The 22,072-nt window shown below is 41.6% G+C and overlaps 1 protein-coding gene across 20 annotated transcripts in view; it reads right to left on the bottom strand.

Annotated features, from left to right (window-relative positions):
* The window catches only part of AOPEP (aminopeptidase O (putative)), a 346,305-nt gene that overhangs the window by 119,570 nt on the left and 204,663 nt on the right, over nt 1–22,072 (bottom strand). For 19 of the 20 annotated variants that reach the window (XR_007122249.1, XR_007122248.1, XR_007122247.1 and 16 more), the window contains exons 8-9: nt 5,823–5,925; nt 5,085–5,192 (exon numbers count right to left, since the gene is read on the bottom strand). Coding sequence is in view for 11 of the 20 variants with exons in the window: in XM_047699687.1 (XP_047555643.1) it covers nt 5,085–5,192; nt 5,823–5,925 (211 nt within the window). In the remaining 9 variants the exon portion in view is untranslated. Of the gene's footprint in view, nt 1–5,084; nt 5,193–5,822; nt 5,926–16,647; nt 16,888–22,072 lie in introns of those variants that run through there. The other variant, XM_047699690.1, reaches the window with a different exon arrangement.

Here is a 22,072-nt window from a genome sequence, read left to right as displayed (position 1 = left end):
AAGGAAGAACAGAAGTTAAGACTGGAAGGGCATACTCCTTTGCAGGAAAAAAAAAAAATTGATGCAGAATCATAATACCAAGCTATTTTCTAAGTCAACTATTAAATGTCAAAGATAAAGAATTCTTCTGTCATCTGAGTAGCATAAAGAGGAAAAATTAGGCTGACTTCAAAAGTTTCTACAGAGCAGCACCAGGGTGGCTGAGTCACTTAAGCATCTGACTTGATTTTGGTTCTAGTCATGATCTCCAGATTTAGAGACAGAGCTCTAAGTCGGGCTGCACTCTTGGCTTGGAGTCTGCTTGCTCCTCTCTCTCTAATCCTCTCTCCCCCACTGTCTCCCTCTCTCCCTCTCTTAAATAAATAAATAAGATGTTTCTAAAAAATGTTTCTACATCATTATTAATCAGAAGGCAGTTAAGCAATAGCCACAAAGTTCCGAGGAAATGAAAATGTGACCAAAGAATATTATACCTAGCCAGTCTGTGATTCAAATATAAAGGCAACCGATAAACATTCTCAAGCACCTAAGAATTCAAAAATCACAAAAGCAGTGAGTCTGCAACTTGAACATCAGTTTGATAACAAAACTCGGCCAACAAAAAGTGGAATCAAAATAAGGCATTCATTAATATAGAAGCATGGCAAAATGACTGGTGGTGAACCAAAGTCCTTTAAATCTGGAGCTAAGTCTATACAAGTATGAAAAATATGATTACAGCACATACAACAAATGATATAAACCTTAACTATGTAAAAATATTTAATTATGAAAAATTTTGAATTGGGGGAGAAGTAGTAGAAGTACATAACTGCTAATTTCCCAAACTTTTGCAGAAGTGAATAAAACTAATGCTTTCTAAAAATGGAATAAATAGCTAAAGAGGAAAAAAAAAATAAAAGTTTTTTTTGTAATCATCCTTTTTGACTATGGAAGAATCTTCTAGAAAGTGATTTCTCTTACGTTTATCCGAAGTTCAGAAAAGTTCTTTGCATTCACATTAGTTTCTTTTTCATTTGTTAAAATTCAGGTAAAATAAAATTGAAAACACTTAATTAAAAAGCACATATAATATAATCCTACCTTTATAAAATTACTTCTACATATACCTTTGTATCTTTACATGTATGTACACAAATACATACAGATGCATGTATACCTATCATGAAACATACAGGAAGAGAGAGAATAGTGTAATTTCTGGAATGAAGTTCACCTAACATTAATTATGGGTATTTATAGGTGGTGGGATTTTAAGTAGCATTTCATATTCTTCTTTGTACTTTTATGTATTGCTTGAATTTTTTTTTATAATGAGTATGTGTCAGTTGAAAAGCAATAATTTCCAAACTTACTGTGGTACCTGCAAAAATACAGATTAATGGAACAGAATTAATAGTCCAGAAATAAACTCTTACATTTATGGTCAATTGATTTTCAACAATAATTCCAAGACAATTCAATGGAAGGAAAGAATAATCTTTCAACAAGTGGTCATGAGACAACTGAATATTCATTCACATGAATGAATGGAGTTAGATCCCTACCTCACATCATATACAAAAATGAACTCAAATGGATAAGAGACCTAAATATAAGAGCTAAAGCTATAAAACACTTAGAAGAAAACAGGAGTAAATCTTCATAACTTTCAATTAGGCAATGTTTTCTTACATAAGATAGCTAACATATAAGCAACCAAGGATAAAAAAAGATAAATTGAACTTTATCAAAATTAAAAACTTTTGTGCCACAAAGGGCATTATCAAGTGAAAAGGCAACCCATAAAATGAGAAAAAATATTTGCAAATCATATATTTGATAGGGGACCTGAATCTGCAATATATAAAGTACTCTTACAACTCAAAAACAAAAGACAACCCAAATAAAAAATTGGTAAAGGAGCTAAGCAGACATTTCTCCAAAGAAGATATATAAAAAGCCAATGAACACACGAAGAGATGTTCAACATCCAGGCGCCTGGTTGGCTTGGTAGGTCGGTGGAACCTGAGTCTCTTTGATCTCAGGGTCATGAGTTCAAGTATTGGGCATGGAGCCTACTTAAAAAAAAAAATTCTCCACATCATTAGCTATCAGAGAAATGCAAATTAAAACCACAGTGAGATACCGCTTCACACCCACAAGGATGGCTACTATTAAAAAAACAACTGCTGGTAAGGATGTGAAAAAATAGGAACACTTGTGCACTGCTGGTGAGAATGTGAAATGGTGCAGTCACTGTGGAAAACAGTATGGCAGTTCCTCAAATACAATTAAAAGACTAGAATGCAGGAACTCAAACAGGTATTTGTACACAAATGTTCAGAGCAGCATTACTGACAACAGCCAGAAGGTGTAAATTACCCAAGCATTCATCAATGGATGAATGGATAAACACACAAAAAAAAATGTGGCAATGTCCATAAAGACAATGGAATATTCAGTTTTTCTTTTCTTTTCTTATTAATACAGTATTTATTTGTCTTTTATCTGTCCAACCCTGAGCCAACCACTTTCCCCAGGCTGTCTGGAGAGGTATAGGAAAAGGAACATACAGGGCAGATGAGACACAGGAGAAAGACCTACGGGAGGTGGACACGGCTCCTTAACATGGCGAAGAGGATGAGAAAGGCCACCATCAGGCCAAAGAGCCCCATAGTGTCCGAGAGGGAAAAGCCAAGAATGGTGTAGAAGATCTGTTACTTCAGAGAAAGATTTCTGGCATAACCAATGATGAAGCTCTCAAACACAGTCCCAATTCCAGCCCCAGAGCTAGCCACCCCTACCATGGCAGCTCCAGCCCCAAAAAACTTGGCCGCAGCAGATGTCCCTTGAAATGCGGAAGTTGCAGCTAGAAATAAGTGAGGTCAGGGAATGTGGGGCTGCCAGGCTGCTGAGCCTCTCATTTGTCAGTGTCCCCGGTGGTTTTAGCACCACTGCAGACAGTTATCAGCTCAATAGCTGAGAGGTGCTCCTGACCAAGAAGAGGTGGAGAAGAGCATTGCACAGGTTGACATTTTCAGGTAATGAAGGGCTGTAGCAGGAGAGCTGTTCCCAGTACAGAGAGGACCGGAATATTCAATCTTAAAAAGGAAGGCAATTCTGACATGTGCTGCACCATGGATGAACCTTGAATACATTATGCTCAGTGAAATAAGCCAGTAGTCACAAAAGGACAAATATTGTTCGATTCCACTTATATGAGGTATCTGGAGCAGTCAAACTCCTAGAGACAGAAAGTAGAGTGATGGTTGCCAGGGGCTGGGAGAGAAGGAAACAAGGTGGAGTTATTGTTTAATGGATCTGAGTTTCAGTCTGGGAAGATTAAAACATTCTAGAGATGCCTCGTGCTGATGGTTGCACAACAATGTGAATGTAGTTAATGTGCTGACCTTTACATTTTACAGTGGTTAAAATGGTAAGTTTTGTTACATATGTTTTACCAAAGTTTAAAAAGTAAAATTCAAAATAAAGGAATGAAGTGTTGCTCCGTGCTACCACATGAACCCAGAGCACACTGTGCTACATAAGAGAATCCATCACGGAAGGTCACGTATTCTATGATTCCACTTATGTGGAATGTCCAGAAGAGGCGAACCCAGAGACACAGATATTAGGTTTGCAGTTGTCTGGAGCTGGGGCGGGGGTGGGGGCGGGGGGTGGAAATGGGGCAGTGACAACTAATGGATATGAGGCTTCTTGTGGGGCTGATGAAAATATTCTGAAAATGGCAAAGTGGTGAGGGTTGCACAACCTCATGCATATACTGAAACCACTGACTTGTACACTTTAAAAGGGTGAAATTTATGGCATATGGATTTTATCTCTATAAAGCTGTCATGAAAAACAAATAAATCTGCTGTTCAGAAAAGATAAACAAAAGAAAACCTGAGCGACCTGGTAGACAGGGCACTAAGTGTTCCAACGGGAAGTTGACATCAGCACCTCAGAAGTCAAGGGATGGGCAACGTGCTCATTTAACACTGCAGTAGTTCAGTGCACAGTGGTTTTAGCCAGTGGGAGTTTGGGCTAATTGGTCTACCAAGCATGTAAAACTTCTGAGCCTATTTTCAAAATGCCTTTCCAAATATATGTTTAGGAAGGTCCCCCTTTCCCCCCAGCCAAAAGAAAAAAAGAATGTAGGGGCAAGGAATAGTCTTGTTACACTCATGCTACTCCCACCGTATGTGTTCAGGCTGTACACACCCATATGTCACATCTAACACTGTGGACAACACGACTTCAAAACTGTATGAGCACCACTGTCAAATGTCAAGAACACCCAGTGGACCAATCTGTGTTGAGGCTGCATCCTCTATTCTGTCAGTTATGAGCACTGTTTTCAGAGCCTCTCTCTCTTTGCGAACTTTCTCGCTATGTGCAGCTTGGCCCGACATCAGTATAAGCTGACTGTCTCTCTCTGATAGTTTGGGGGCCAGGCTGTCTGAATATTTCAGTGTATCTTGTTATTAATCAATTCGTTCACTGAATATGTACGCCACACATACGGTATGCCAATTGTATATTGGTGGTGAGATAAAGAGCATGGTCTGACCTTGTTGAGCTCATGCACAGAATGGAGGAGATAGAAAAAGAACAAATGGATCCACCAATGACAATATAATTATGAATCATGGCAATGACAATGAAGGCAATGAAAAGGGCAAAGGGCAAAAATAACATGGCGGGTACATTATCTGTTCAGCAGGGGTGACTCTGAGATTATGGTATTCAAGCTAAGACAAAAGGATAAGAAGAAGCCAACCTTGCAAAAATCATTCCAGATAGAGGGAAGAGCAGGCTTGCATTGTTTTTGTTTTTAAGGTCACGTAAGGTGAGACTATCCACATCCCTGTGCACAGGACAGCTTTGGGTTACAGTCTGTCCCAAAGCTATAGGGAGATCCCCCTCCCCGAAACAACACTTCCCTGTATTCACCTCATTAACTCCATACTTTTCTTAGTGCATTAAATTGTAAATCTTCTCCCTACTTTTTGATACTTTTGATACTTTTTGATACTAGTCCCCACTCGCCACATACCCCCCAATTATATATCATGGACTCATGACGACTCACAAATTACCTGGGAAAGGATCAACTGCCCATGAAATGTGTGCACATATTTTCTTAAAAATGCAAAATAGGTCTCATCTCCAAGTCTTTGGGCAAGGAACCGGAGAAGGAAATAGCCCTAGAAGAAAGGAAGGGAAAAAAAGGATGTCTATCATGGGTTCATGAGAAAGCTACTTACTATGCAGCCAACTCTAACCTCCCACCAGTGCTTTTTGCACATAGAGAATGTTCTGCCTGACCTGTAAGGGGCTGCCCTTCAGATTCTTCCCAGTAAGGCTGGACCTGGAAATTAGGGAATGACTATTTTGCTTTCAACCCTTCTGTTAATGGTATCACCATCTCAGTTTTCCTCAGTTTACATGAAGCCTGATGTCTATCGTGGACCAAAAGTGAGGAGGGGCCCAGCTCCTGTCTCCCTCAGCTAGCAGGAAAAGCCTTCGCAACATAAAATATTTCCTTATTCCTTCTGTTGTCCACTTGGAACCTAACAGCAATTTCAAGATTCTGCTCTTCAAAACTGACATGAAACAGAGAGAAGGGAAGTACAGGGCTGGGAAACTGTATTCATGCATCATTTTGGGGGTATGGAGTGTTTTAAATTCTGGACTCTCAGATACCTGCCCAGTCAAATGACATTACAATGTGGAAAGCCTCTTTGTTGTGCCCCAGCCCTATTTATATGTTTATATGTATAACCTGAACAGTATTCTCCCATAACAACTGGCTTCTGCCCCTTTGATGCACTTACCTTTAGGTAATGAACCTGCATGAAGACCTTCTCGGGATTGAGCCCGTGTTTGATGACAGAAGATCCTGAGTCACTCACATGGCCAGTTTTCTCTTTATTGGGTCTAAAATGATGCGGTTAAAATTTTGTTTCAGTATGCACATTTTTCATAATTAGATCCTAATATCATCTTATTTCTTATTTTCAAAGTTGGTCAACAGTGTCTGAGGTCTATTCAATTGTACCAGGTATAATTTAAAACAGTTTATATTATAAATTCATATATTAAACAAGGAGGGATTTATATTTGGGTTGGCAACCTGAGGTTGACTATTGGCAATATTTTACATCATCTTATCCAAGATGAAAGCTTTCCAGACCCTCAAGGAATCTGAGTCCCAATATGAATTATTTAAGAACCTAAGGGCTTTTCTTTTAGTGGGACTGATGGACTGGGAAATGCAATGGAAAACACAGCTTTACTCAGAAGGGCAAGGAACTAATATCTTTAAAAAAAAATTTCTGAAAGCCCCAATGTTATCCACTTCTCTCAATTTGCATTTAAGCAGTTAAAGTTTAAGAAATATTTGTACTCTGAAGCCATTTTATTTTATTTTTTATTTTATTTTTTTTAAAGATTTTATTTATTTATTTGACAGATCACAAGTAGGCAGAAAGGCAGGCAGAGAGAGAGAGGGGGAAGCAGGCCCCCCGCTGAGCAGAAAGCCCGATGTGGGACTTGATCCCAGGACCCTGTGATCTTGACCTGAGCTGAAGGCAGAGGCTTAACCCACTGAGCCACCCAGGTGCCCCTGAAGCCATTTTAGAATATCAAAAGCAAAAACAAAAGTCATAGCAGCCCATGTTTTCAGAACAGGTAGAGGCATTAACAGCATACACTTTAACCTGTTCCTTTCACAAATGAGGGGAACTGAGGCACACAGAAATAAGTCTGCAACCCAAGTCTCATAGCTTGTTTTGAGTCATGGTGACATCAGCATTGTAACCAATGTCTACTTTTACCTATCAGGGTGCTTTCCATTTTGCTCTATAGCTTTAAGTATTCTTTTTTAAGATTTATCTTTTTATTTGAGAGAGAGAGAAGAGCTGGGGGTAAGGGGCAGAGGGAGAAGGTGAGAGTCTTAAGCAGACTCCCGGCTGAGCACAGAGCACGATTGCGGGGCTCGATCTCATGACCCTGAGATCGTGACCTGAACCAAAACCAAGAGTCGGACGTTTAACCAACTGCACCACCCAGGTGACCCTATCACTTTAAGTATTTTTTAAAAATTCCTTTAAAAAATATAATTGGGTAATAATGAAGCTTCAACAACTAGTGAAAATCTAAATGAGCGACAAGGTGTTTACAGCTTTCAGCTGTTCTAAAACCAGTCGTTAACTGGACAGACAGACTGAAGAGTATGATTTGGGGTGAGGAGAGGCAAGAGCTGACCAGCGGAGCGGCACGTCAGAAAGGGCGGGAGCTTATTTTTCAAAAGTAGTGTGGTGTCACAAGGTACGTGGCCTTCAGAATCCAAGAGAACCGGTGCTGAATCTCAACCCCACTGGCAGATTACTTAAATTATCTTATCCTCAATTGACTCATGTGCAAATGGGGAATAATCCCACCCAACTCCCCTGTTCCTGTGGGGAATAACTGAGATACTATACAAAGCCCCTAGCAAGGGCCAGAGCTACAAAAATTACTCAATAAACTTAATAGGATAGTCTAAATTTGTTAGCAATTAATACTGCTAAATTCAAGGTTGTTCATCCGATGTTAGAGGCAATGGGTTTCAGTGGCCCATCCACTTAATTCCATATGGTCACAGATACCAACGTGTGGCAATGCTGGACCCAAATGGAAGTGCCTGAAGATGGCCCACCTTGCCAGTCAGGACCTCTGCAGTGTGTTCTAGCCAGAACCTCTGATTAGGTCTCTGCAGAGTATTCTAGGTTATCTCACCAGAAAGAAGGCACGGGACCAGCAGATTCCTAAAGCAGAGACAACAACCGGCCACCAGAGCTAACTGCATAGTTTCCATTTTTGTGCTTGATCCCTGACTTACATACATGACCATACTTGCAACGATAACTAGTCTCTTTCATCTTCATTTAAGACTCCATTGAAAAGCACCAGCTTTATTCCTGCTCTCCAGTGTGTCCTGGGACTAAGGGTTTTTCTGAAGAAAACCACCCTGGCGTTGACAGGCAAAGTCCACCACCCACAGCCCTGGCAGAAGGACGGCTTCTCAGTCAGCCTAAATCCAAACCAGCTTTCCCAGCCCCAAGAGGAACAGACTTGCTGTGAGCCTCTTATGCCTTAAGCTTTGTACTGAGACCATCAGAAGGGGAGGGACACAGAGGACCGACGTAAATCTCGGCTCCAAAGGTTGGCTTCTAGCTCAAGTTCCTAGTGACGCCTGTTGCTGGTGCTTTTTTCCCCTTTGCCTAAATATGTCCTTCCAGAAAGCGTCCCTCTCTTTCTTCTTTCACCTTCTCCAAATGAAGAAGTGCTCAAGAAAATTCTTTAAGGCTGACAGCATCCAAGGCAAATATACAAGTCCCCAAAAGATTCCTTTTAAAGTAGGCGTCGAGCTGGAGAGAGCAGTGTGCAGGGAAGCTTTATAAGAAATCTAAGGGAGTGGTTTTTACAAGGAAAAATACTCCGTGAATGGGAAAAAGGTGACTTCCATTTCTGTGCTACTCCATCTCTCGTGATGCCTCTCATTCCAGGTCTAGGCAGAGAGACAAAGCACGGACACAAAGCAGGAAACAAATCAATTCCCCCTTCATGCAAAAACAGATGACTTGCCCAGAAAGACAACATGCCAATGTATGACTCCATTTAAATAATTATGGTCAAGGAACAGGCAAAAGAGACTGATGGGGACAGAGACCAGAATAACCAGAATAATGGTTATCCTTGGGGGTGAGTACTGACAGAGCAGGGAAAAAGAGGAAGGTTTCTGAGATACTGGGAATGTTCTATATATTGATCTCAGTGCTGCTTTCACAAGGATACAGAATAAAAATCTGCTGAGCCATCTAGAAATACCTATGTACTTTATGTACGTAACATTTAGATCAGAAAGTTAAGAAAAAATAGATGCATGCAAAGCAGTACATGTTTTGTGAAGAATGAAAGAGAATTAGTCTAGGAAAGGAGCTTTGCTGTTCACGTACCATGAACATAAGACGAGGATTAACTAAGCCCTCTGAGCACCTGAGCACTAGTGAAGTATGGTTTTTTTTTTTCAGTATGTATTTTAAATGATGCCAGGAGAGGCAGAAAGAACTGTGGCAGACACAGACACCTGGCCCAGCCCCATTCTCATCTACCTTCTTTCTTGCCTCTTATACAATTAAATCTGAAAAGCAAAATGCTCAATTTCCAAGTGTCTCGGCAGCTATGAATAGTCAAAAGGCATGGTCCAGGCCAATGAGACAAAAGCAGACATCTACTGTAGTTGAGATGGGGTTCTGGGAAAGCTTTTGCTTTCCTTACAATAGACAGAAGTATGATTGGTAAATGGAGGCACAGCAGCCACCTTGCAACCAGGAGACAGTAAGTCACTACGCTATGGAGACCAGAATCCATCAAACGAAAGAAAGTAAAGTCTTTAATGATCATTCAGCTGTTGGCCAGCCCAAGACTGACTACCTTCAAACCTTTTATTGTCTAAGTAAAGGAACTCTCATTTGTTTAAGTCAAGATTGCTTTACTAGTCTATTAATTATAGCCAGATTCATTCCTAATGGATGAAGAACTGAACTATTACTATCAGCTCCCACTTCCTGTTATTCCCCAGTGCCAGGTACTCTGCCAAGCTCTTCCTACATATATCCTGTCCTACCCTCCGAAGAACCTGCTGGGGCAGGTACTATGATTATGCCCATTTAAAGCACTGGAAAGTGAGACCTGGAAAAGACCACAAAGCTAATTAGTGGCAGAGTTGAGGCTGGAACCCAAGTTCATGGAACACCGAAGTCCTTGCTGAACACCGAGACCTCCCCAAGACCCCAGCCCCCAGAGTGGCTGTGCCAGAGAGAAGTGGAGAAACTGAGAAAAGTTGTTTACCCTCCCCAAAGCTCAGCTCCTTACCTACAGAGAGTGTGAGGAGGCTCAGATCATTTGGAAGCACTCTGTAAACACAAAAGTGTTAAGCATCTCTTGAACTTACACACCAGTGTTTATTCCTGTGGCTGGAATACATGGAATGTGAGAGATCAAGTTACCAAGGTCGTTTGTGCTTAAATGCCCCTGGTTTCTGTTGTACCTGGCACCAACTCTAACAACCAAGATTAGCATGACCTTTCCCTTCCTGCCTTCTTACTCTTCCACTGTGCTCAGAAGCAATATGGACATCGAAAGAGCTGTCAGATAGCAGTGGTATTTGATACACAGTGATCTGACTTAGAATCAAACCTCCCGAAGAAAGGACTGATTCTGCAGGAGGGTCACCAAAGGTGGGATTTGGGAAAATGCCTCAGGAAGGTGCTCAGGTGTGTCCGCTTGGGTCCGAACACCTTTGGCTCTGCCACAGCCCCAACGGGCCGTCTGCCAGCATTCTGAATCTCCTACCTCTTGTCAGCAGAAGCGAGAGCCACAAGATATCTTCATCTATAAATTCGCTACTCTAGTGCCTGAGCCAGAGACTAAGCATCCCGGACATGAGACAGAAAGAAACGAGACAATATCCTTTCTGTGATTCAACACACTTGTCTGTCTCTCAATCATGGCTGAAGCACACGGCGTGAAGGGCCAAGAGCAGGTCCTCACTCACCCCACCACGACGGAGGAAGTTCAATAGTACCCTTGTGCAGAAACGGGTCTCACGGTACTTAGCTGAGCCCTAAGTACACAGGTGAGACCTATGGGGAAAGCAATCCGACACCCCGGTTAAGAGTTTGGGGTGAATCTTGGGACGCCTGGGTGGCTCAGTTGGTTGGACGACTGCCTTCGGCTCAGGTGATGATCCCAGAGTCCCAGGATCGAGTCCCACATCGGGCTCCCAGCTCCACGGGGAGTCTGCTTCTCCCTCTGACCTTCTCCTCACTCACGCTCTCTCTCACTGTCTCTCTCTCAAATAAATAAATAAAATCTTTAAAAAAAAAAAGAGTTTGGGGTGAATCTTGACTCTGCCACTTAAGTACCATATGAAACACACAACTTCATGAAGCCCGATCCTTCGTCTGTGGAAAGGGGATAGTGGTCGTGACCATGACACCTCATCAGGCTGCCGTAGCACCCAACAGCACTTTGCCAGAGCTCCTGTTAGCATTTTGTAAGCACAGCATGAATATGCTGCTGTTTTGATCATCACACGTTCTGAGTGGAGTTCAGGGAATGCCGCTGACCCTGCCTCTGACAGGAGAAACCATGCACAAGACCTCACTCTGCAGCGCTACCTATTCTCACGGGAAGCTGGGTGAAGAGTATACAGGACCTCTTATTTTAGTAATTTCTTGTTAGCCTAAAATCATTCCAAAATAAGTATTTTAAAGAAGACGTGGCATATACATGAGCCCTTGTGCCCTTCTTTGTGAAACCGAACTTTGAGTTTAAACCCTTCAGGGGTTGGTCTTTTAAGCTGCTCCCTGCTGAATCATCAGAAAACAAACAGAAAGAAAGAACAAATTTCAGGTGTTGCCTAAAGTTCTAGAGAGCGAGGCGTGGGCAGATTCCTGACACCCATGCCCACAGTCCACACCACTCTGTGAGAAGATTATACTACATTTCCAGGTATAAAAAAAAAAAAAAAAAAAAGGAAAAGGAAGGCGGAATGATTCGAAGTACAGGAATCAATTATATCCTCCATTAGTTCTTGCAACAATGTTCCCCTCTGTAAAATATGCCTCCTTGCCACTGACCTGACTACCAGAGAGAAGGAGAGATAGTCATGCACATCTTTAATAAATGACATTGTATCGTGTCAGGGCTACTGTTTGGCAAGTTTGATTATCTGTGTGCTTTTCACAATGGATTTAACAGTTATCCAGCCTGAAACTTCTTCCCCGTCAGGGACCATTATCCTGTCACCGACACAGCAGGTATTGCTCTGGTGTTGAAAAAGGCAATTGCTGAGATGATATAAGACAGAAGGAGGCTTCCCTCTGAGGAGCCAGAGGAAAGTGACAACGGTATATTCTGTCCCCTGACGGTGAAAGGAGCCAGTGGTTGGAGATGTCAGCTGCTGAAGAAGGTGACAAGGAAAGATTCTGTAGTTAGCAGAACTGTAGAAAACACGAACAGTCCACAAATTTTGATAAGCAGCGTAGGAACGTGAAAGATGAAATTCAGAAAAGTAGGAGGTAATGAGCATCAGTACAAAACCAAAACAGTCCTCAGGTTTTGAGTGGTCATAAATAAGATATTCCTAAGAAACATAATCCCAGAGAAAAAACAAAGAACAGATGAATATAATGGTCTGAGCTATATATTACCATATTCAACATAGCAAGGGAGAATCTGGACATGTTTTCAAAGGAGATGAGAAGAAAATAGAGGGCACAGACCCCACTATGACTGCGCAGGATGTTTCCCTAAGGTGAATTTTCAGAGGATATGTTCAAAAGATGGAAGCGGGGGGGCGAGGGGGTTATGCTGGAGAAAGAAAAAAAAACAAAAAACAAAAACCCAAAGATAAATACAAGAGCCGAGAAGCTGTAAAATCCTTGCCAAGAAGGTAAAAAGTCAAAATGAACTGATGCTAATGGAGAATGTCCAGGACAACGAAAGGGGCTTTAGAAATCATGTTCAGAACATAAAGAAGACCAGCTGTTAAGAGGTGATAGAACCAACATAACTACCTGACTCCGACTTTGCTCCAACCTTCCCGCTAGGGAGAATGATGTACATGGCGGAGTGAGCATTGTTCTGTGGGAACTGATGCCTAGGACAGGGGAAGGGGACTCCCTTCCAGAGTTCTGACCTGCCATAGCTCTGAAAGCTTCCACAGGCAATACAAACCTCTGGGAGTACCATCATGGAGACAATGAATGGGGAAGGGACTGGTGGGGACAGACCAATGCTCTTCTGATTTGCCAAGGAAGAGAGGATAAGAGGAAGGAAGGCAAAATTTGAGACTGAGTTATTGAACAAACAGTTCATGAGTGCTTAGAACACAAGATGATGAACTACAGGAGTTAGCATAAGATCTAGAAGGCCACATGCAGAAATTCACTGCGGGCATCATGCACCCAGACTTTTACAGGGCAGCTGGCAGAATGGATGTATAAGTGGTAAGTGTACGGTGGTTGTTTCATGGTTTGTAGGTTAAAAAACAGAACTCAAGGCTGTTCATTAATTACTTGCTAGAACCAGGACGGAGCAGTACTTAGGGCTGAGCCCAAAGAATCATGATGTTCTGGTGTAACAGATTTGCATTTCAGTCCAAGCTGGGAGTCTAGCTGGTTGAAGCATCCATGGTCAAGAATAGCAAGCACAGGCTGCAATGAAGATCGAAAATTAATATGACAATTGTTAATAAGGACAGAGGTCTTAAAAATATTAAGCCTTGGCCTATGTAGAAGACTTAGTATATTAAATTGTCTGTAAACTCATCATACAGCCAGAGGTGATTTATGTGGCTTCCAAAATAACAACCACACTGGTAGATGGGCTCAACAGGAGCAATGAGAATGTAGCGGGAAGGACTGCTGGGAGGGGGTCAGACAACGTGTGGAGCAGAGGTCAAGACTGGGCTCTGGAGCCATACTTTCCTCTATTTTCATCCCGGCTTGCCACTTACTAGCTGTGGAAACGTGGCCCAAAGCTTAACACCTCTACGCATCGGTCTCCTCATCTATCACACGGGAAGGAAGATAGCCAATAGCAGTCTCATGGGGCCATTTTGAGGACTAAATGAGATAACATATATAGAGTGCTTGGAACAGTGTTTGGCACATTGGAACCACTCAGTGAATGTTACTAAAGAAAGAAAAAGGCGAGGGGGTTGGGACAGTAAGACCACAATGAGAAGGTAGATCATAGTGGTTTAAAAAATGAAATATGGTGTATGTGTGAGCGAACCCAACTTGAATGGTGCTGGTCCATTCTTTTCCGGCCCAGCCATATAAGAGAAGCAGTAACAGTCCCATTGCATTCTTCACAGGCTGAACCTCAAACTGAGTGCTGTGTTCAGTCCAGGTGTCACATTTGGAGAAGGCTACTGTCAACAAAGACAACAAAGGACCAAACCCAAGGAGGCAAGGGTTCTCCCAACCTTGTGTTATGTACGGTGAATTTTCAAAACTTGTGACCTAGTGACCAGGAAAGGAAAGACCATGGTCTTCAAATATGTGGATTTGTTTCGGGCAGAACAAGGCAAATCCCATGCAACTCGGGAGGTAAAGGAGATGACCTGAAGGGTCTTACAGGCTGGCAGGTTCCAGCCCGGTCCAAGGAAAGCCCCTGTAAGATGAGTGTACCCAACAGGGAAACTGCTGCTTTCTAGAATAGGGAGAACTGGCCTGGAAATCTTCAGTAGAACCTGGGTGGCTGGCTTTCAGGGATATGGGAGGTTAGGTGAAATCACTTTAAAGGTCATTTCTGACCCTAATATTCTATGATTTTAGAAGATAAAATGGCCCAGAGTAATTTCAGCTGCAGCATTTTTTTTTTAAAGATTTTATTTATTTTTTGACAGAGAGAGAGACCACAAATAGGCATAGTGGCAGGCAGAGGGAGAGGGAGAAGCAGGCTCTCCACTGAGCAGGGCCTCGATCCCAGGACCCTGAGATAATGACCCAAGCCAAAGGCAGCCACTTAATCAACTGAGCCACCCAGGTGCCCCTCAGCTGCAGCATTTAGATGTAAGCCAGCATTATTCCCTGCAATGGAGTCAGTAGGTTTGCCCTGCAGCCTTGGTCATGCCAAATGAGCATCAAGGGTGACTCTGATTAAAACCAACCAACCAACAAATACCTAAATGAACTAGAGGAAACTTAACTGAAGTTTACTCAACCACATATAACCGAAGGGAGATTGAGCCCAAGTATATAGGATTAAAGCAGTTCTTACTGCTTCCTTTATCCTGTTTCCAGTGTTGTAATCTGGGGGGGAGGGTGAAGGAGAGGTGCATATGTGGTAAGCCAGAGTGCGCATCCTCATAAGCCAGGTTAAAAAGGCAAGGGGGATCATAACGAATCTCAAGCTGTCAGTCGGCCACACACTTTCAGAACACAGGAATACAAAGAACTTGGAGAAAAGGGAGCAAGAGAAAACCTTTTGGTACTTCCCTGAAAAAACCCCATGATTCCTCCTGGAAGGAGGCAAATGAGACAAACACCAGCTTCATCTTGTAACGGAGGCCAGAGGCACTTTTTGAACACCAACAGCACGTGTGGTGCTGTGTGCCGAGGCAGCGGAAGGGCTCATCTCATGAATCCAAGAGGAGCAAATGGGTCTGTGAGAGCTGAGGAAGGACTTTTCCCTCCTGGGCGGAGGATGGCATGGTGCTGGGGACTGGAAGCCACAGGGGGTGGAGCCTTGCCTGGCTTTGCAGTCCCACACCTACCAGGATAGAAAACAGGGTGAGTAGTTGGGAGAACAGCTCTCTACCCAGTCTCACAGGCAACAGTGTACGATTTAGGTCTTCTATTTAACAGGCTGTGCAGTAACAGGAAGACCATTCACCAGAGCATTGTTTGGAAAAGCTAAACATAGAAATCGCCAAGATGTCCAATGGTTAACAGGTAGTTACATAGTGAGTTGTGGAACATTTAGAAAAAACCTACATGTGTTGATAACAGAACAACACTGAGGATTGTATTATTAAGAGAAAAATGGAAGGTAGAGCATTTAGTGGAAACAAATTCACATACACACACACACACACTCATGCATATATACTTGTGCTTGAGGGATGCTTTCTTGGAAGTGAATCATCTCTAGGTGCGTGGTTACACCACAGACACAGTGGAGATGTCTTCCAGGCCTCCAGTGCTAGAAGTGGCGCCTTGGGTCCCACCCAGTGCCTTGAGGACACCAGCTGCCTCCTGCCATAATTTCACCTTCCATCTCTCCTTCAGGCATTGCTAACCGACCCTGCTAAAGCTGCGATGATGTTATGAGATGTTATAAAATATCCAATGATTTCCATAGATCCCTCTTTTTTAAAAAAATTAAGATACAATTCACATATCATAAAATTCGCCATTTTTTTAAAAAGTACAATTCACTGGTTTTAGTATACTCATAAGGCTGTGTAACCATCAGCAGTACCCAACTGCAGAACATTTTCATCACCCCAGAAAAAAGATCCCACACCCCTGACATTCAATTCCATTCATTTTTTCCAACGTCTATTTAGATCCTTTTCCCATTTTTTCTCCCCTTGCCCAATTGAGTTATTTGTCTGTTTATTACAGAACTCTAAGAGTCTCTTATATATCCTAGATACAAGTCCCCTCAGATATATGATTTGCAAATATTTTCCCCCATTCTGTGGGCTGTCTTTTCACTTTCTTGATGGAACCCTTTGAAACAATGAAAGACATGAAAACAATGAAAGACATGAAAAACAATGAAAAAATGAAAGTTTTTAATTTTGATGAAGGCCAATTTATTGATTTTTTTCCCCCCTTTTGGTCATTTGTACTTTAGTTTAAGAAACTGGTGCCTAATCCAAAGGCCATGAAGACGCATACCTATGATTTTTGTCTAATAATTTTATAGTTTCCGCTCTTACATTTGGGTCTTTGATCCATGTTGAGTTGGTTTTTGTATGTGGCATGAAGCAGAAGCTCTAATTTCATTCTTCTGTATGTGGATATCCAGTTGTCCCATGGCCATTTGTTGAAAAGACTATTCTTTCATTCATTGAATGGTCTTGGCACTCGTCAAAAACAACTGACCATAAAAGAAAGAAGAGTTTGTTTCTAGGCTTTCAATTTTCTTCCATTGGCCTACATGTCTGTCCTTATGCCAGTATCACACTGTGGTGATTACTGTAGCTCTGTGCTAAGTATTGGAATTGGGAAGGGTGAGTCCTCACCCTTTGTTATTCTTCAAGACTGTTTTAGCTATTCGTTCTGGATCCCTTGAATTTCCGTATGATCTTCAGGATCAGCTTGTCCATTTCTATTTTTTTTTTTTTTAAGATTTTATTTATTTGTTAGAGAGAGAGAGCACGTGGGAGCAGAGGCAGACAGAGTGTCAGGCAGAGGCAGAGGGAGAAGCAGGCTCCCCGCCAAGCAAGTAGCCCGATGTGGGACTCGATCCCAGGACCCTGGGATCATGACCTGAGCCGAAGGCAGCAGCTCAACCAACTGAGCCACCCAGGCGTCCCAGCTTGTCCATTTCTGCAAAAAAAATAGGCAGCTGAAATTCTGACACTGGCTCCATAGGTCAGTATAGGGAGTACTGCCATTTTATCAATCTTCAGTCTTCCAACTCATGAACTACAAGATGTTTTTCCATTTATTTGGTTCTTCTTTAATTTCTTTTAGCAATGTTTTGTAGTTTCCAATATATGTGTTACACTTCTGTGTTAAATTTATTCCTAAGTATTTAATTATTTTTTATGTTATTATAAATGAATTTGTTTTCCTGATTTCGTTTTCAGATTATTTATAGCTGTCCAAACACAATGGACTTTTATTTATTGATCTTGTATCCTGTAACCTTACTGAACTTGTGATTAGTTCTAAGAGTTTTTTGCAGGGATGATTCTTAGGATTTCCTGTATATAATATAATGTTATCTACGAAAAGAGACAGTTTTACTTCTTCCTTTCCAACCTGGATGCCTTCTATCTCACTTTCTTGCCTAACTGCCTTGGCTAGAACCTCCAGTGCAATCTTGAGTGGAAGCATAATCCCTCTTTTCAATTCTTTCTCTCCTCAACTGCTGACATGGAAGAGGAAGAAGTCATTATAAAAGAGTACATTTTAGGGGAATTCTACCAAACATTTAAAGAAGAACTAATTCCTATTCTCCTGAAACTGTTCCAAAAAATAGAAATGGAAGGAAAACTTCCAAACTAATTTTATGAGGCCAGCATCACCTTGATCCTAAAACTAGACAAGGATCCCATCAAAAAAGAGAACTACAGACCAATATCCTTGATGAACACAGATGCAAAAATTCTCGCCAAAATACTAGCCAATAGGATTCAACAGTACATTAAAAGGATTATTCACCACGACCAAGTGGGATTTATTCCAGGGCTGCAAGGCTGGTTCAACATCCGCAAATCAATCAATGTGATACAACACATTAATAAAAGAAAGAACAAGAACCATATGATACTCTCCATAGATGCTGAAAAAGCATTTGACAAAGTACAGCATCCCTTCCTGATCAAAACTCTTCAAAGTGTAGGGATAGACGGCACATACCTCAATATTATCAAAGCCATCTATGAAAAACCCACCGCAAATATCATTCTCAATGGAGAAAAACTGAAAGCTTTTCCGCTAAGGTCAGGAACACGGCAGGGATGTCCGTTATCACCACTGCTATTCAACATAGTACTAGAAGTCCTAGCCTCAGCAATCAGACAACAAAAGGAAATTAAAGGCATCCAAATCGGCAAAGAAGAAGTCAAACTATCACTCTTTGCAGATGATATGATACTATATGTGGAAAACCCAAAAGACTCCACTCCAAAACTGCTAGAACTTGTACAGGAATTCAGTAAAGTGTCAGGATATAAAATCAATGCACAGAAATCAGTTGCATTTCTCTACACCAACAACAAGACAGAAGAGAAATTAAGGAGTCCATCCCATTTACAATTGCACCCAAAACTATAAGATACCTAGGAATAAACCTAACCAAAGAGACTAAGAATCTATACACAGAAAACTATAAAGTACTCATGAAAGAAATTGAGGAAGACACAAAGTAATGGAAAAATGTTCCATGCTCCTGGATTGGAAGAATAAATATTGTGAAAATGTCTATGCTACCTAAAGCAATCTACACATTTAATGCAATTCCTATCAAAGTACCATCCATTTTTTTCAAAGAAATGGAACAAATAATCCTAAAATTTATATGGAACCAGAAAAGACCTTGAGTAGCCAAAGGAATATTGAAAAAGAAAGCCAAAGTCGGTGGCATCACAATTCCGGACTTCAAGCTCTATTACAAAGCTGTCATCATCAAGACAGCATGGTACTGGCACAAAAACAGACACATAGATCAATGGAACAGAATAGAGAGCCCAGAAATAGACCCTCAACTCTATGGTCAACTGATCTTCGACAAAGCAGGAAAGAATGTCCAATGGAAAAAAGACAGACTCTTCAATAAATGGTGTTGGGGAAATTGGACAGCCACATGCAGAAAAATGAAATTGGATCATTTCCTTACACCACACACGAAAATAGACTCAAAATGGATGAAGGATCTCAATGTGAGAAAGGAATCTATCAAAATCCTTGAGGAGAACACAGGCAGCAACCTCTTTGACCTCAGCCACAGCAACATCTTCCTAGGAATATCGCCAAAGGCAAGGGAAGCAAGAGCAAAAATCAACTATTGGGATTTTATCAAGATCAAAAGCTTTTGCACAGCAAAGGAAACAGTTACCAAAACCAAAAGACAACGGACAGAATGGGAGAAGATATTTGCAAATGACATATCAGATAAAGGGCTAGTGTCCAAAATCTATAAAGAACTTAGCAAACTCAACACCCAAAGAACAAATAATCCAATCAAGAAATGGGCAGAGGACATGAACAGACATTTCTGCAAAGAAGACATCCAGATGGCCAACAGACACATGAAAAAGTGCTCCACATCACTCGGCATCAGGGAAATACAAATCAAAACCACAATGAGATATCACCTCACACCAGTCAGAATGGCTAAAATTAACAAGTCAGGAAATGACAGATGCTGGCCAGGATGCGGAGAAAGGGGAACCCTCCTACACTGTTGGTGGGAATGCAAGCTGGTGCAACCACTCTGGAAAACAGCATGGAGGTTCCTCAAAATGTTGAAAATAGAACTACCCTATGACCCAGCAATTGCACTGCTGGGTATTTACCCTAAAGATACAAACGTAGTGATCCGAAGGGGCACATGCACCCTAATGTTTACAGCAGCAATGTCTACAATAGCCAAACTATGGAAAGAACCTAGATGTCCATCAACAGACGAATGGATAAAGAAGATGTTGTATATATACACAATGGAATACTATGCAGCCATCAAAAGAAATGAAATCTTGCCATTTGCGACAACGTGGATGGAACTAGAGGGTATCATGCTTAGCGAAATAAGTCAATCGGAGAAAGACAACTATCATATGATCTCCCTGATATGAGGGAGAGGAGATGCAACATGGGGGGTTAAGGGGGTAGGAGAAGAGTAAATGAAACAAGATGGGATTGGGAGGGAGACAAACCATAAGTGATTCTTAATCTCACAAAACAAACTGAGGGTTGATGGGGGGAGGGGGGTTGGGAGAGGGGGGGTGGGATTATGGACATTGGGGAGGGTATGTGCTATGGTGAGTGCTGTGAAGTGTGTAAACCTGGTGATTCGCAGACCTGTACCCCTGGGGATAAAAATATATGTTTATAAAAATAAAATTAAGATATATTGCAAAGAGGAAAAAAAAAAAGAGTACATTTTAACGTGTAGCAGAATATTCTTCTTTTGGGTCTTTGCAGCAGGTCCAGGCAAATACCTGCATTATTTTTTGGTCAGCCATTCTGGTTCAGAACTATTGGCCAAAACACAAACAAAATGGCCACGTTAGGGGGAAGGATTCATTGAGGATGAGAGTTTTTCTCAATGGGAAACTAACATTCATTAGCCAAGAATGTAATGTATATCATGCTAGGACCGGCTGGTGAATGAAATGTCCTCAGAGAACGGGCAAAATAAGAGTGAATTATTATAGATCAGCTTATGTATTTGAATTATTTTTTAAGGAAAATATTTCACAGGCAAGTGGGGTTATAATGAATCAGTGCCACACAGGGCAATACAGAAGTTTGCATATATACTTACAAAATAATTTTCAGAAGGATTCACAAGAAAATGCTAGCAGGGATTATCTTAGGGCAAAGACTCCAATGGTGGGGATGAGATTTTACATCTTTCTAAACTTGTTTGGATTTTCCTATTATGTGCTTTTAACTAAGCAGTGATTATGAACTGTTTTATTTTTTATTTTTTTTAGACTTAAAAAACCCTACCAAATATAATCGCAAAAATGAAACACTGTGTATAGTAAATATGTAATTAAAGGCCTATCAAGGAGAATTCCATCCCTCCCTTAGAAATACCTGAGTGATGAGTAACCAGGGAATGGTCTAGAAAAATGAACAGGGAGTGTTATTTGAGTTCAAATATTCAGGACATGTCTGTCATCCTTGCCAGGTAAAAGAAGTGAGAACTGAGGGAGTCCCTCCAACAGGAAACAGGAATTGAGTGGGCAGCTCAGGGGGATAGAGCTGGTCTTCGAAACAACAGGAAAGCGCAGATTCTGTTTCTGGCTAGCTGAGAGCCTTCAAGTTTTTCAGAAAATGCTGGCACAGCTACAGCCCTGTCCTGTCACGAAAGGGTAGAACATAGCTACATACTGTGTGAACTTTGGAAGTTCCACAAGCACAATGAGCATACTACATAACTAGTTTGCTAGTGAGTGTAGTTCTAAAAAAGAGAACTAGACAGAAACAATGAGGGTGAAGGGGATCCCGGGCCTGAGGGATGGAGAGTGGAGGTTAGAAGTGCCAGATACACATGGAGAGACATCAGGAACCACGCAGGCCAGTTTCAGTGGCTGGAACCCAGGTAAGAACTCTAGAAGCCATAGAGGAGGTAAGGAGTGTTTTCTTCTCAGGGTCATGGTCAGATTCTGTATAGAATGCCGGGGAAATTGTATGGAGTGGAGCCAGACTGGACACCAGCAGGGCCCTAATGTAGAGATTAGACCAGAAGTACGTTCCAGGAAGGTATGAAGATTCCATTTGTCTCAGAAGCATTGCCAAGTTAATTCTTACTTCAAGCTATTAGTTTGAGCATCTTTGTTTAATGTTCAAACTTTTTGTTTGTTTGTTTTTGCTTTTAATCCCATCTTTTCATTTGTAACCAGGCACTCTTGCCTCCCTTACCCTCTCCCTTTTTAAACATCCTCTTACCTTCTTAAGAAAACTACCTTTTTGGGCAGTCTAGTGAATTGCAAGCTTGTCAAGAGGAAAGGTAGGTGTTTCCAGGCTCTGGTGGGTAAAGAGAGAGGAGCAGGGTGCCTGTGTGGTCGCCAGGGGAGGGTAGCAACATCGAAAGAAGAAATAGAAACCAGAAT

Source organism: Lutra lutra, chromosome 13 (genome assembly GCF_902655055.1).
Source record: "Lutra lutra chromosome 13, mLutLut1.2, whole genome shotgun sequence".
Classification (NCBI taxonomy): Eukaryota; Metazoa; Chordata; class Mammalia; order Carnivora; family Mustelidae; genus Lutra; species Lutra lutra.
This window is presented reverse-complemented; position numbering and strand designations above follow the sequence as displayed.